This window comes from Mesoplodon bidens (genome assembly GCF_964165515.1).
Source record: "Mesoplodon bidens genome assembly, chromosome: 20".
Lineage (NCBI taxonomy): Eukaryota > Metazoa > Chordata > Mammalia > Artiodactyla > Ziphiidae > Mesoplodon > Mesoplodon bidens.
Window position 1 is genome coordinate 10,812,029 of NC_138181.1, and position 14,829 is coordinate 10,826,857.

General features: G+C 38.4%; 1 protein-coding gene across 2 annotated transcripts; it reads right to left on the minus strand.

The window, feature by feature from the left end:
* Window positions 1-1,676: 1,676 nt before the first annotated feature.
* IDO1 (indoleamine 2,3-dioxygenase 1) lies at window positions 1,677-14,352 on the minus strand (the record flags this gene model as incomplete). 2 transcript variants are annotated; one of them, XM_081220760.1, is made up of 10 exons in its annotated part: window positions 1,677-2,741; window positions 3,696-3,844; window positions 4,284-4,335; window positions 5,378-5,495; window positions 6,046-6,145; window positions 8,267-8,281; window positions 8,939-9,057; window positions 9,520-9,639; window positions 9,751-9,846; window positions 14,254-14,352. In XM_081220760.1, 10 exons carry the CDS (start codon window positions 14,350-14,352, stop codon window positions 2,377-2,379), a joined length of 1,233 nt encoding a protein of 410 aa, XP_081076886.1. In that variant the 3' UTR covers window positions 1,677-2,376. The 2 variants fall into 2 exon arrangements, with proteins under 2 accessions (XP_081076886.1, XP_081076887.1); XM_081220761.1 differs by lacking the exon at window positions 14,254-14,352 and adding an exon at window positions 9,967-10,110.
* Between the last annotated feature and the right edge of the window lie 477 nt (window positions 14,353-14,829).

The following is a 14,829-nucleotide window of genomic DNA, read 5'->3' on the forward strand; positions in this document are numbered from 1 at the left end:
ATTCTTTAATGCTTCAGCCATATTGAGGTGTGTGTACTTCCTCAATAGACCTTGTTAAGCTGCTAGTCTTTGAACACCCTTCTTTCTCTTCCTGGGATTTTCTAGCCTTTGGTTTGCATATCGTACACTAATCACCCTTTAAAACTCATCTCATGTATTGCCTCATCTAGGAAAATCTATTCTTACCATGTACTTTTTTCAGGACCCTCCCCTTCCCTGTTTTGTCCATGGAAAGCCCCACCCCCTCTGCTGCCCTCTAGTCTGGGTTGGGGACTCTATACTTCTAAACTGTCTGCTTATGTTTATATAGTCCTTATTTCATTGTGTTGAAACAATCCATTTGTCCATTTCTCCACTAGTGAGCTCCTTGAAGGTAGGGTTGGTGCCCTTAATCTTTCTACTATCTAGCTCAAGAGGTAGCATCCTAGGTTTGCTTATTAAATGGTTATTGAACAAATGAGTCATTAGAGCAGAGATTCTGGTGCTTACAGGGTTAGGTCTAACCCGGTTAATGAAACAATACTTGAGTCAATGCAGTATTCATCTACAAATGATCCTTGAACAACATGGGTTTGGACTGCATGGGTCCACTTACACGTGGATTTTTTTCCATATTAAATACGGCAGTGCTACAGTGTTCCGCAGTTAGGGTTAGGATTAGGGTTAGGGTTAGGGTTGAATCCCAGGATGCGAATTTCAAATACTGAGGAACCACATATACGGAGGCCTGATCAAAAGTTATATGCGGATTTTTCACTGTGGGGAAGGTTGGTGTCCCTAACCCCCAAGTTGTTCAGGGGTCAAATGTATTTCTTCTCTTAACGGATGATATTTTAAGTACACTGCTAAGTGCTGTAATGTCAACATGAGAAAGCCATGGATCTTTTCTACAGGGAACTGACAAATTAGCAAGTGAACTAAGACACACACACACACACACAGCCATGATCACTACATAAGAGAAAAGCAACATGTACGAAAAGAGAATAAAACATCTGTGGGGACAGAGTTGAGAGAGAATTCCCTACCTTCAGGTGGTTTGGGTAATGGCCTGAACTAGTGGGTCTCTAATAGATATGGGTGGGAAGTGACTGTTTTGGCATGATCATTGGAGATCTTCCCAGGATCCATGAGGCTTTGACTATCCTTGGAGAATTAGACAGCCTGTCATGTGTACTCTTCAAATGACCCTCTCTTCAAAGGACAAGTTTTCCTGGTGTTGCCCTTTACTCACTCACCGTGCCTCCACCACGTTAGAAAACCACCAGCAAAAAATAAGAAACATAATTCCTGTTCTGACTTACCGACAGTGTTATAGACAGGGAAAAAAATGCCATGGAGGGAAAACCCGTTGTAAACTTTTAAAAATTATAGATATATAAAATAATTGTGACATCAAAATCATTGTCTTTATGGTCTGGAAGAAACAGAAGAGTTATTCTACGTTTGAACGCATGTTGTTTAAAATTTCCATAGATTCACGTAGCCTATCAATTGATTTTTTTTTGTGGATGAATTTGCAGATCACATACAGGATTGAATCATAGCTGGAAAGCATCTTAATCTATTTATCTCTGATTATTTTTAGATGTGTGAAAACAGACGAGAGAGGTTAAGTGAATTATTGAAGGCCACAGAGCAGTTTTCTTTTTAACAGACTTTATTTTTTTGGAGCAGTTTTAGTCCATAGCAAAATTGAACAGAAAGTACAGAGTCCCCATGTATCTTCTACCCAACACATGCACAGCTCTGCACACCAGAATGGTACCCTTGTTACAACTGATAAACCTACATTGACACAGGATGAGCATCCAAAGTTCACAATTTACATTAAGGCTCACTTCTGGTGGTGTACATTCTATGGGTTTTGGGAAATGTATGCCATGTATCCACCATTATACTCTCATACAGAATAGTTTCACTGCCCTAAACATCCTCTGTGCTTCTCCTGCTCATCACTCCCTCTGCCCTAACCCCTGGCAATCACTGATCCTTTTACTGCCTCCATGGTTTTACCTTTTTCCAGAATGTCACATAGTTAGAATCACACAGTCTGTAGCCTTTTCAGAGTGACGTCTTTCACTTGATAACATGCATGTCATGTTTCTGCAGGTCTTTACATGGCTTGATCACTCATTTCTTTTTAGCCCTGAATAATATTCTACTGTAAGGATAGGTACCTTGGTTTATTTCATGCTTCCAATTTTTGGCAATTATGAATCAAGTTGCTATAAACACTCATGTGCAGGGTTTTTTTTTAATGGACATTAGTTTTATTTTCCTCTCCTCAAGTTATGAATGTTAATGCTATTTCTGATATAATGAGCAGTGACATTACCACATGTGGTAGCAATATAAGCACTTTCTTGGATTACGTTAATCTTCCTTCAACAAGGAATTCTCAGTTGTACGTCTTACAGTCTTTAGAAAATCCATGATATCGGTGCCTCCAGTTCCTTTACTTTTTGGTTCTGAAGGCTCTTCCGAGGTTTGTTTTCTCTTGGATAGCTGGCTTTCAGGAATCACAATGTACTTAGCTACTATTTGCAAATGGTAGTTTCTCAGAGAGACCATAGCTTGCACACATTCATTATAAATGTCCTGCAGGGTAGCATCACCTTTTGAAAGGACAAACTTACGGACCGAGGGGCCTGACTCTAACCAGCGAAGAAAGTTCTGGTGAGCTGATGGCATATATGTTCTCATTTCCTGGAGGAATTTAGCAGCAGAGTCTGAAGGAACTAAAGACAAAGATGGATGAATAAGGAGGCCAAAGCATTCTCCAATCCAGGGAAGAAGGGCACAGTGAGGTCGGAGTGGGTGGCCATGAACTTACAACCATCTTGTTAGCATCCTAATAGTCTTGCTACTAGTAATGGTAATTATTGGAAAATATACTTAATTCTGAAAACCACATGAACCAAACTCATAATATTTTCATTTTGCTTCCTTTCTCACTTTCCTACTGGATTTGATCCTTCTAAGAAGGGCAGAGTATATGTACTATACGTGACAGATCATGATACTGAATCCAAGAGAATATAAGGGATCATTTTTAAAGAAGTGAATGAGCTCAGGAAAAAGCGTATTATCATGCAGCCCAAAGCTTTCCCCCTTTGACTCTTCAATAGAAGTTTAGGAAGACAAAGAAAAGTAGAAAGAAGTTCTTCCTGGAGCTTCTTCCTCTGCCCCCTTAATCCTCTAGAAGGAATATAATGAGTGTGGCTCATCTTTAAACTTTGGTGCAGGCATTGCCCCGGGACCCCCAAGGCAGTAGGACAGCAGAACTAGACAGTGCCAAGCCTCTTCACTCCCCAGTTTCAACTCATGGTCTTATCTCATTTGCAGGAGACTTTCTTTTTCTGAATCTGGTCTTACATTTTCAGAACATGTGATATTGGCTTCACCACAGTCCATCAGACCTCATAGACATGTTCAAAGGTCAAGATCAAGACAGTGTTGAACTTGGTCTAAGTTCTGGCTTCACTGCTTTCTAGCTCGTTAACAGGGAGCCTGGCTATTATCCTCTTTAAGTTTCTGCTTCTTCATCTGTGAAATGGGATGATTGCAATAAAGTCTCTACTATTCTCCTAAAAGCATCAGATAAGCTCAGATAAGATGCTCATGGGAAAGTACTTTTTAGATACTATTCTATTAGCATAAGAGATGATGATTATTTGTCATTTGCCACTCACCTCCACCAACAGTATGCTGAATGCCCAGCAGAATATCGAAGCACTGAAAGATGCTGCTTTGGGCTGCACTGCCCCCAGCAAACTTCTTTGGGGTGTCCCAGACACCTTCATACAGCAGACCCTCTGGCAGCAAAGAGTTGCCTTTCCAACTAAACCAGGAAGGAAAGAATAATTGTTATTTTATGAATTGCCAAATTTTCATATGTCAAATCTTGCAATAGAGGATGAATGGAAGGTGAAATGAGATAGATTTCATTATACTTCTTCCACATTCTCCCTTCTACTCATGTTCATGCATGAGAATAATAAATAATACGGTTCTGAACAAATCTGGCATAAGTATTCTATGCGTGAAACCTACCAAAGATTATTCTACTCTCTTTAAAATGGCTAGCTTCCCTGTCCATACTCCAGCGTATGCCTGGCCAAGTAATAACCCAGAGAATAGTCTATTGTTTCTTACAATGTGTATTTTAGGATATAAATGGATTCTTAAACTGGATTGATAGTAGAGACCATCAGTGCAAACGTGGTCTTCTTTATGTGAATTGTCTAAGAGAAAACAGATTCAAGCATAAGGCTACATACCCAGACAAGTATATGCGAAGAACATTGAAAAATAGGTTTGGGTCCACATATTCTGAAAAAAAGATGAGATATGTTTAATTAAGTAGCATCAGATAGATTGGGAAAAATCAAGGTGTTATAAACAACTGATCATGGATTTCAGCATAGGATATGAGAAAGGCGTTAGGTCAACCTGTGCAGAGAAATTCCCTGAGGACAAGCTCTCTCTCACCTGCCCATTCTCATCGCCTGTGTCCACTGAACGGGGTCTACCTTGGGGCTAACACACAGCTTGTACCAAAGAGCCTGGGCCCGCCCACCACTCATCCTCAGAATACCAATTCAGCTGCCAATATTTACTTAAGGCGACTTCATGTGTTTACTGATACAACAGATAAATTACTTACATAAAGGAAGCAACAAGCCGAAACCAAAAGAAGACTGAAAACAAAACCTCCAGGAGCCCTGTGGACAATGGGTGTCCCTCCCCAAAGGTTGCTAATGTCTTTGGTTTGAAGGTCAATCTTCTTGCCCAAGCCCAGCGATACACAGTCACATATTTGTTACGAGCATCCCAGTAGGGCACATTTCCTTTTGCAAATCCTTGTTTCCATACTCTTTTGGTTATTGTTGGTTTTTAGCTGTTAATTTGCAATAACTTTTGAGCTCAAAGGCTTTTCTATTTTTCTTTTTTTTTTTCATTTTTTATTTAGCTTGTGAAAAAGCAGAATTCGCACATGGTTCCTATCAAGCAAAAGCTAAGTTTTTCAGAACTTAAAACATCCTGTACTTTTGGTAAGTTTCTCCACGGTTTTTAGTGAGAGACAAGGATGTTCCTTAGAGGTAAATAGCCCTAGCTTGGAATTTGGCTTCACGATTTACTACTTATGTAATCTTGGGTCATTTATCTTATCCCTCCAAGTTTGGTTTCCCTTATAAGTAAAATGGACATAATAAAACCTGCCATATAGAAAGTATAATGATTTAGTGAGATAAAATAAAGCGCAAACACACCCACTATGTGAGAGTTGGTTTTGCTTCTATTTTCTCTACATCTTAGATAACTAGAAACATTTGACCATGGCCTGGCATGTTGTAAGGCATACAATACTTGCCATGAATTTGGTGAAACATTTCAAGGGCTCTGTGCAAACTAGAAGTTATATCAAGCAATGCCTTTTGCAAAGTGTGTGGGTCTTCACGTTGTATTGCATTAAATATAATGGGGATCACCTTTAAAAAAAAAAAAGAAAACAAACACTTAAGATTTCCTAACACTAAATATTGGCATAGAATAAAATTCTCCTAAATCTTAATCCTCCAATTAAATTTCATATTTCCCTTTCTTTCTTGGGCTGAGTACCCTTTGATTGTTTGACTAATTTCCATATATTTAATTAAGCTTGGATTTGTCTTTATTCACTTATCACTTAGAGATAAGTTTATATAATTCTATATATTTCTATTTCTGAGGGACAAAACCATTAGATTTATGTCACTGTGTGATAGAGTTCCAATGCCAAGTTGCATTGAAAATACTTCTCTCTTACTGGGTTTCAAATTTTATTCTAAATATATGGCTCCTACATTTTATCTTTTAGGTAATACACAAAACCAGATAAAGTATTTATTTCTTCCAGATGATCCCTTGTCTCCAATTCAGTCATCAAATGCTCTATTCAGTCAGGATAAAGTTATTTCATGCAGAATATAGTTCAGCTACTAAGTGATTGCTCTGCTTATGTGAATCAAGATACACATTTTCCAGGACGGACTGACATACTTTGATTGCAGAAGCAGCTGCTGTTTCCACCACCAGAGAGACCAGGAAGAACCCTTTACCACAGTCCCCGCCAGGAAACGAGAATAGGATGTCCATGTTCCTAAGAAAAGTAATCCAGGAAGTCAAGAATTTAGAAAAATATAAAACAGAAACACTGAAAAGAAAAGAATTTAACAAAAATATTTATATATTTGTTGAATATTTATTAGTTTTCAAGCCTTTTATTTATCCTACATTTTCAAAATAATCTTGTGAGATAAGTATGGCAGGTTTTACTATATCCATTATGTAGTTAGGAGTAGTAGTGTTAGGTCTATTGTCTAAGGTCATATAATTAACAGTAGATTAAGCTGAGACTTGAAATTCCTTTCTAGAACTTGAAACTAAAAACTTTAAGACTAGTTCTTTCTCTATTATCCCATCAATTTTTCACATGCACATGTATTACTGTATATATATACACACATACATATATATATATATAAGCTCAATGTTTATAGAGATATCTGTGAGGTATGGTTTTTAAAAGTAGAATTTTGGCTTAAATAAGTGTATTCATATCCATATTTTTATCTATGAGACTGATTCAATTTCTCAGTGATTTATCTGCCTAACAAGGGAATTGACTGGGAAATCCAAATAACTGATTACCCCCTATTTTCTTTTTCACTGAAGTTTTGCATTGATGCAAACATGGTCTCAGTATCTGTATATCTCTGAGTTTCATGGCAGTTAAATTTATGGTCTCAACCCAGACCACTTCCTTACTAGCTGTGTGACCTTGAATAAGATTATTTCATCAGTTTTAGCCTCATCTGTCAAATGGGAATGGTGATATCATTCTCCCACTTGAAAACCTTCCATAACTTCCCATTTAAGATACTGTTTAAACCCCATATCAGAGCCAAAGTCCTACATAATATTTTTAAGTTTATTTTTTCATCCGTTTCCTGTACTGTTACTTCCGTCATTTATTATTTATCAGCGACACTAGCCTTCCTTCGGTTCTGAAATGCATCAAGGTTTTTGTTACTTCAAAGCCCTCACTCTTGCTGTTTTCTCCACTGTGAACATGCTCAGCTTTTCCTTCTTCTAACTGATGCCTAGTCATTCTTCAGGACTCAGCTTCAATAACTTGCTATAAGGATTCTTCCCTCATGCCTTTTGTTTGGTTAGAACTCTTAGCATTTTACTTTCTTAATCCTTCTCTTAATCATATAGTAATTTACATAATTTTCATATATCTTCTTTCCTCCACATTAGCCCAGGTTCATCAGGGCAGGCTTATTCCAATGATACTGACTTTTGTTTCCTTAGCTCTTAGCCTCTATTTAGTACACAGGCCAAAAATAGTAAGAATTGAGTCAAAAAGAATAGATTTATATTTCTGGCCTCTGAAGTCATTGAGTCATAGATACATAGGTGTATGTGTATTTTGTATATATGCATATTAATTAAACTTATTGACAGATCTTCCTCAACTTATGATGGTGTTACATCTCAATAAACCCATCTTAAGGTGAAAATATTTTCAGTTGAAAATTCATTTAGTTCACCTAACCTACCAAACATCATAGCTTAGCCTAGCCCACCTTAAATGTGCTCAGCACACTTACATGAGCCTACAGTTGGGCAAAGTCATCTAACACAAAGCCTATTTTATAATGAAGTGTGGAATATCTCACATAATTTACTGAATAATGAAAGTGAAAAACAGAATGGTTGTCTGGGTGCAGAATGGTTGTAATTGTATCAGTTGTTTACCCTTGTGATCGCGGGGCTGCTGGGGAGCAGTGACCACTGCCCAGCATCACAAGAGACTATGTACTGCGTATCTATCTCAGGAAAAGATCAAAATTCAAAGTACGGTTTCTAGTGAATGCGTACTGCTTTTGCACCATCTTGAAGTCAAAAAAATCTTAAGTCAAACCATCCTTAAGTGGGGTATCATCTGCATATGCAAGTATATATATTAATAGCTATAATATCAAACAGACATAGTCTCATCACAGTCATAGTCCTTAATATGTATTATAGTCCTTAATATAGTCCTTAATATTTATTAAGGACCAGAACTACTTGCTTTTTCAACAATTATTTGAATTACTTTTTGCCTAAAATCATTTGGTGCTTCAAAAGAACACATTTGGAGGGTATTGATACACCTACGTTTACTCTGAGTAACAAATAATTCCTAGAATAAAAAAGATTGAATACTCACTCATAAGTCATGGGCCTTAGGAAAACAGCCATGAAGCAGTGGATCAATTGGAAGAGAGAAAGGAAACCAGGGTTAAAATTAAATGCTTTTGAGTTATTGTTATTCCATTTAATACTACAGATCTAGCAAAGGTAAAAACAATAGATAAAAAATAGAAAAAATATGTTTTCTGATATTTATCAAGTAGGCATCACAAACGCCTAACTTAGGACTTTTATAAGTGAAATAAAAAATTAAATATGCAAGGAGCACACGTGGAGAGTCAAAACTAGTTGTTACTCATAAGAAAGTTTTCTAGATCAAATAATTTCCTTTTGTGGTATTTCCCACATCTAGAATACTCCTCTGCAGATGCACACTGAGAGCCTCTGACCCTTAATTGCAGCGGGTTCCATTACTCAGTGCTTAGGAAGTGCCTAGTTTCAAGCAGGCTGCTTTGAAAGCCCAGACATTGCCATCTATCCAGCCAGTCAAATTAATCAAACTGAACACTTAAGATGTGTGCATTTCACTGTATGCTAATTAGACACCTCTCTCTCACATGCATATGCATTTTACACCCTAACAGCAGAAAAGAAAGCCCTGCTGCCAAAGATTAAATCAATGACTAACTCCCCTTGATTCAAATAGTGTGCACTCCTTTCATTGCTGTTATAATCACTGTTTACTTACCCACTGGGATCCTTTTTCTTCCAGTTTGCCAAGACACAATCTGCATAAACCAGAATAGGGGGCAGTCCTAGCTTCTCAGATACCTTGCAGTAAGGAACAGCAATATTGCTTGGCAAGACCTAATTAAAACACGATATTTAGTGTTCACATTTGAAACGTCTCACCTTTTCTTCTGCTTTCTGGGTGTCAAAACATTAACTGTTACACCTAAGGGCACAGTGAAACCAAACAAATGTCATTTTCTCTTCCTCATTTTGTAACTTAATCCCAGTACTTGTTAAACCCTTACGTTTTAGATTTGTGACGATGCAGACCTAATCTGGGCATAGAGAGAACAAAACAGTAGAGGGCGAGAGGAAACAAAGGCTGTGTCTTGATTTTCTAACGGCCTGTGAACCATTTGCTCATGCATCCATCCATCCCACAAATATTCGTTAGGCAACTCCTCTGTGCAAGGTACTCATTCTGTTTCCCAAGCTTCACAAAATGCAGTTACAATGCTTTTAGAATTTTTTACATTAACTGTAAACTGGATATAAATCTGTCGTGTTAGCATAAGAAATATGAGAAAATCTCCAAACCTTCCGGACATCTCCATCACCTTCACCCCACACGTACGCCATGGTGATATACCCCAGAACCAGATGTGCAAGGCGCTGTGACTTGTGTCCTTGGAGGCCGTCAGTGCTGAAGGTTGTTAACTGAGAATAAACAGAGAGGTTGACCCAACTCAAAATGCATGTTGTGATAGCTGCAAAACCGCGTTAACACTTTGAAGACGCTAAAACGGAAAATGTCATGTTTTTTCAAACCTTCTCAACTTCTGCACGTAGTTGGCCATTGTTAATCAGTTCAGGCAGATTTTTAGCAATGGAAATCCAGGCATCATAAGGGTGAGGTAGCTCCTCCTTGAAAAGAAGAAATAGGACTTTGATTTACTAGTGGAAGGTATCATAAAATAGTTTTGCCTCCGCTGATGGTCCGTCTTGCCTCTTTCTCAGTGCTGTGCGATGCTGACACTCTCTTACCTGTGGAGTGACACCAGCCCATGCATTGTCATCGGCACACTCAGGGCTCAGGACCTTCTCTGGGCTCTTCTTCTTCCTCTTATCTACTTCTTTTTCAAAGGTCGCTTCAAAAGTTTCACTGAAATCTTCCTGACTATTCCATTCTATTCTTATACCTCCAATGAGGAATCCTATGGATTATACGTTTTCACATTAAGTAATTTATTGCTCTCTGCTATTATTTTTTCTCTTCTCAGCTAGATTTTAAGGTTTTTTGAATGGAAGAGAAATGAGATTTATTAAATGTCAGTAGGAGACTAGGCAGTTTTACTCAGTAACTTCTCATTTAATTATAATAATGGCCCCAAAAGTTGATTGTTATCTCCATGTCATAAATAAGAAAAGCAAGTGTTGGGCAGTTTTTGTAACTTGTTTTGTACATACAGTTTATTGTGATTCAAACATGAGGGTTTCCAGCTTTTAAAAAATCTTGCTCTTTTTACATCTCACTACCTGATGGCAAGGATTTTATCATGCTTTTTTTTTTTTTTTTTTTTTTTGGTACGCGGGCCTCTCACTGTTGTGGCATCTCCCGTTGCGGAACACAGGCTCCGGACGTGCAGGCTCAGCGGCCATGGCTCACGGGCCCAGCCGCTCCGCGGCATGTGGGATCTTCCCGGACCAGGGCATGAATCCATGTCCCCTGCATCGGCAGGCGGACTCTCAACCACTGCGCCACCAGGGAAGCCCTTTATCATGCTTTTAATCCTATTTTTCTTAGCACAGTACTGGACATGTACGAGGTGCTGTATATGTACATGTATACATGTTGATTGCTTCCTTTGCTACTACAGGCTAATTTTTTGCCCAGTAAGTAAAAATGAAATCCAAATAAAAGAGTGTTAAAAACAAGACAACAGGCCCAAAATGGAGTAACTTAAGTCCCATGTCACCAAATCAAGACAATACTTATTACAGTTTCTGCCTCTCCCAAAATGGAATCCTAAACCAGTCAATCCAGAATTAACCTGGCCAATAAGTAGTGAGGTCATCTGCTCATAGGCCGCTGCTATTCCCTAAAGGAACATGACCTTGACACACCAATCCACTTTTTGCTGGTGTAACTTCCTTGTTCCTGCTCTCTTCTGCCTAGAGAAGTCTTTCATTGTTGCGCAGCTCCTGAGACCCCCTTTCTTTCTGCTAGTTGGGATGCTGCCTGATTCATGAATCCCTGAAGGAAGCCAATGACATCTTTAAAATTTACTCAGTTGGGTTTTGTCTTTTAACACGTGTCTCCCTGGATCTTATATTTATAATCACATCTCAAGGGAAAACATAAAAATCAAAGGCCTAGGCCACACCCTGAAATGAGATTCAGATCCCTGAACAACTCGCCTAGGCCTTCTTCATTCAGCTGCTTCCAGACATGCTCTTAGCAGCACCAATACTGAACTATGGGGACGGAGGACACATCAAGAGTTTACCTGAAACCAAGGTGAGTGAGGCTTTAAGCTTCAAAACCAAGTTAATATTATAAAGAAGCTATAAAACACGAAGACAAATGTAACATAAACTTCAAACATGTTCAGGGGCTGCAGATAATTGGCCAGACTTAATCTGTCAGGGCAGATTTTTAGGAATGAAAGATCCAGGCAGTATATTCACTAGATAGGCACCTTTCTTGTTTGCTCTGAATTTTTCTCCCTAACCACACAAATACTGTGCTCTGGTGTTTTTAGTAATACATATACATTTTCTTTGTTGTGTGTTTCACTGTGTAGTATGCCTGACTTTTAGATTATTGCTATTTCCCCAAAATAACAGAGATACTTTATTATGTGTCAAGATGAGTGTCTTATTGGACAGAACTTTCAATACATGTAAAATTCAATCAGTAACATCCTTCTGGTTCACAGGATGCCTAAATGACAGAATATAAATTAATAAAGAGTAACACAGAGGGCCATTCAACTCCTGCTAGATTAGAGAATGTATTTTGCATCTACATGGAATCAGAAGACATATTATTTTCCTTTAGAATAGGAAGCTGAGAGATTATAAGAGATGAAATAGAGTTTTTTTTTTTTTTTTTTTTGCAGTATGCGGGCCTCTCACTGTTGTGGCCTCTCCCGTTGTGGAGCACAGGCTACGGACGCGCAGGCTCAGCGGCCATGGCTCACTGGCCCAGCCGCTCCGCGGCACGTGGGATCTTCCCGAACCGGGGCACGAGCCCATGTGCCCTGCATCGGCAGGCGGACTCTCAACCACTGCGCCACCAGGGAAGCCCGAAATAGACATTTTTGAACACATAATTTCCAGGAAAGATCTTCAGTGAGGAAATAAAAGCAACCTCTTTTTTTTTTTTCATGCTGTTTCAGAATATTGAATCTAACTTCCTAAGCATCTCAAGTAGCAGCATTATTTTTTAAGTAGCTCAGGAAGAGTTTTGTTTTGTTTTCATTTTCAGGTTTTGCTTTAACGCTTGGGATCTGTTTTAGAGGTCTACATAATTACTGTGATTTTTTTATTTTCTGAAAGAACCAACTTTTTAGGAAAAAAAAAAGAATAAATTTGATATGAGGCTTTGCAGTTTCTGAAAAAGTTTTTTTTGGGGTACCATTGATAAATACATCCTTGAAATATCCAATCCTGGCACTGTGGCACTTGTGTGCTTGTATGAAGGGGAAGTAAGTCTGAATATTATTGATTTGCAAATATAAAGTAAACCAGTGCTTTTAGCAAAAAAATTAAAACATACTTCATTTTCTTCAATTAACTTAATTATGGGAAGAGGAAGATTAGATTGGGGAAAAAAAATTGTTTGAGATTTGCCTGAATTACCCAAAGTAGTTACAGGATGTGATTTCTAAGTACAGTTAGATTGGAATCTCTGACTGAATTATATATAGGCTGCCTTTAAAGTTTCCCTCTAGAGTGTGCACTCATCCATTTGAGCCACAAACAAATAGAGACATCCTGATATACAGCATTGTCACAACATGTAACTGGTTCCTAGAAATCCTCTCCTGGAATCTCATGTACCTTGCTAAACCCAAGAGTAGGGAAAAAAACCAACAAAACAATGCCTTGTGATCTCTCTTCCTCTTGAGTGAAGCTGTGTAGCATAATTAACGGTTTTAAGATCACAGGCTCTGCTGTCATACAGAGCTAAGTAAGTCAGAAAGAGAAAAACAAATACCGTACGCTAACACATATATATGGAATCTAAAAAAAAATGGTTCTGAAGAACCTAGGGGCAGGACAGGAATAAAGACGCAGACATAGAGGATGGACTTGAGAACACGGGGAGGGGGAAGGGCAAGCTGGGACGAAGTGAGAGAGTGGCACGGACATATATACACTACCAAACGTAAAACAGATAGCGAGTGGGAAGCAGCCGCATAGCACAGGGAGATCTCCTGTGACCACCTGGAGGGGTGGGATAGGGAGGGTGGGAGGGAGATGCAAGAGGGAGGAGATATGGGGATATATGTATGATTAGGCTCACATCTTATCTCTGCTCTTACTAGCTGTGTGTGTTTGGATAATTACTTAAATTCTTGCATTCTACATTTCTCATCAGGGAAACAAGATTAATAACGTACATACCTCTCAGGATGACTGTAAAGATGGAGTAAGTTAACATTTGTAAATTTGCTAAAAAAATGCAATGTTAGGTGTTTGATGATTACAATATTAATGATAAGATGCTTTTCCTGACACTCTTGGGGAGATAACTTAGGAAAATGTAGTTTTAAGGCACCCATTCACTCTAATGCTTGCCCTTTGTAGGCAAAACTTGTGGAAATAAAAAGGTAGCTCTAATTCTCTCTAAGCCTGAATCTTAGGCTCAGTTAACACCGAGCAATATTAATACAACACAAAGGTGCTTGGTGCCCCACCTCAAAAACATTATCAAAGCAGGAACACATACTTTATACAATCGAAGGTATATCAGCTGAGAAAGGGGGTTCTTTGACTCATGGGTCATTTATTACTTCTTTTTTTTTCAAAATACCCTCTGAAATGCAATTGCCTTAAACCAAAATACTTCTGTAGTCTCCTTAACTCATCACACTCTGTGCCTGTGTAAGATAAGTAAGAAGTGCCTCTAAGGCTAAGTTTCTAGGTAGAAAATTTTAAGAAAGTTGAGACCCCTTTTTTCAAGCTCTGCTTCCAATTTTGGTACTGCTTTATCCACTTGTTCAATAGAAATTACTGAACCACATTTGTTCAATTGAAGCTAACTTGTCCAGGTAAATCATGATAAGAAAATATTTTTGCCCAGATTTCAGTGCCCTCTCTTACCAATGGATTGGGCAGAGCAAAGCCCACATCTTCATCTATGTGGTATTCTTCAAAGATCTTCCAAGAATTTTCCACAGGAGATGACTTGTCAGGTGCCATTCTTATAGCCTGCTCCTCAGGTACTTCTCAGTCTCTTGAGTAGTTTCAGATCATCTATTTATTACAGAGGTTGCCATAGCCAATGACCACAACTCACCGCGTAGGCAGGAAGAAATGACTTCCACTTTTAGAATAGTTTCATTTTCTACTTTCTTTACTTGTACTCTGATGAAAAATAAAACTACAAAAGCCTCACTATTCATCATATGAAGAAACTGGAAGTTTATATTCCTGGCAAACATTTATTACTGGGAACATCTACTGACTTAAGGAAATCAGAAAGGGCCTGAAACAACAAAAACCATGAAAATAGGTGACGAGAAAGAACATTTTTATTTTATGGGAACTTTTGAAACTTTGAATTAAAATAATGAATTCAATCATGGCTAACATCCTAAACCATCACTTAGTTATTACAGTCACTGGCTTTCTTTAAACCCCCAGGGTTCTTTGAACATATTAGTGTCTTGTTTCAGT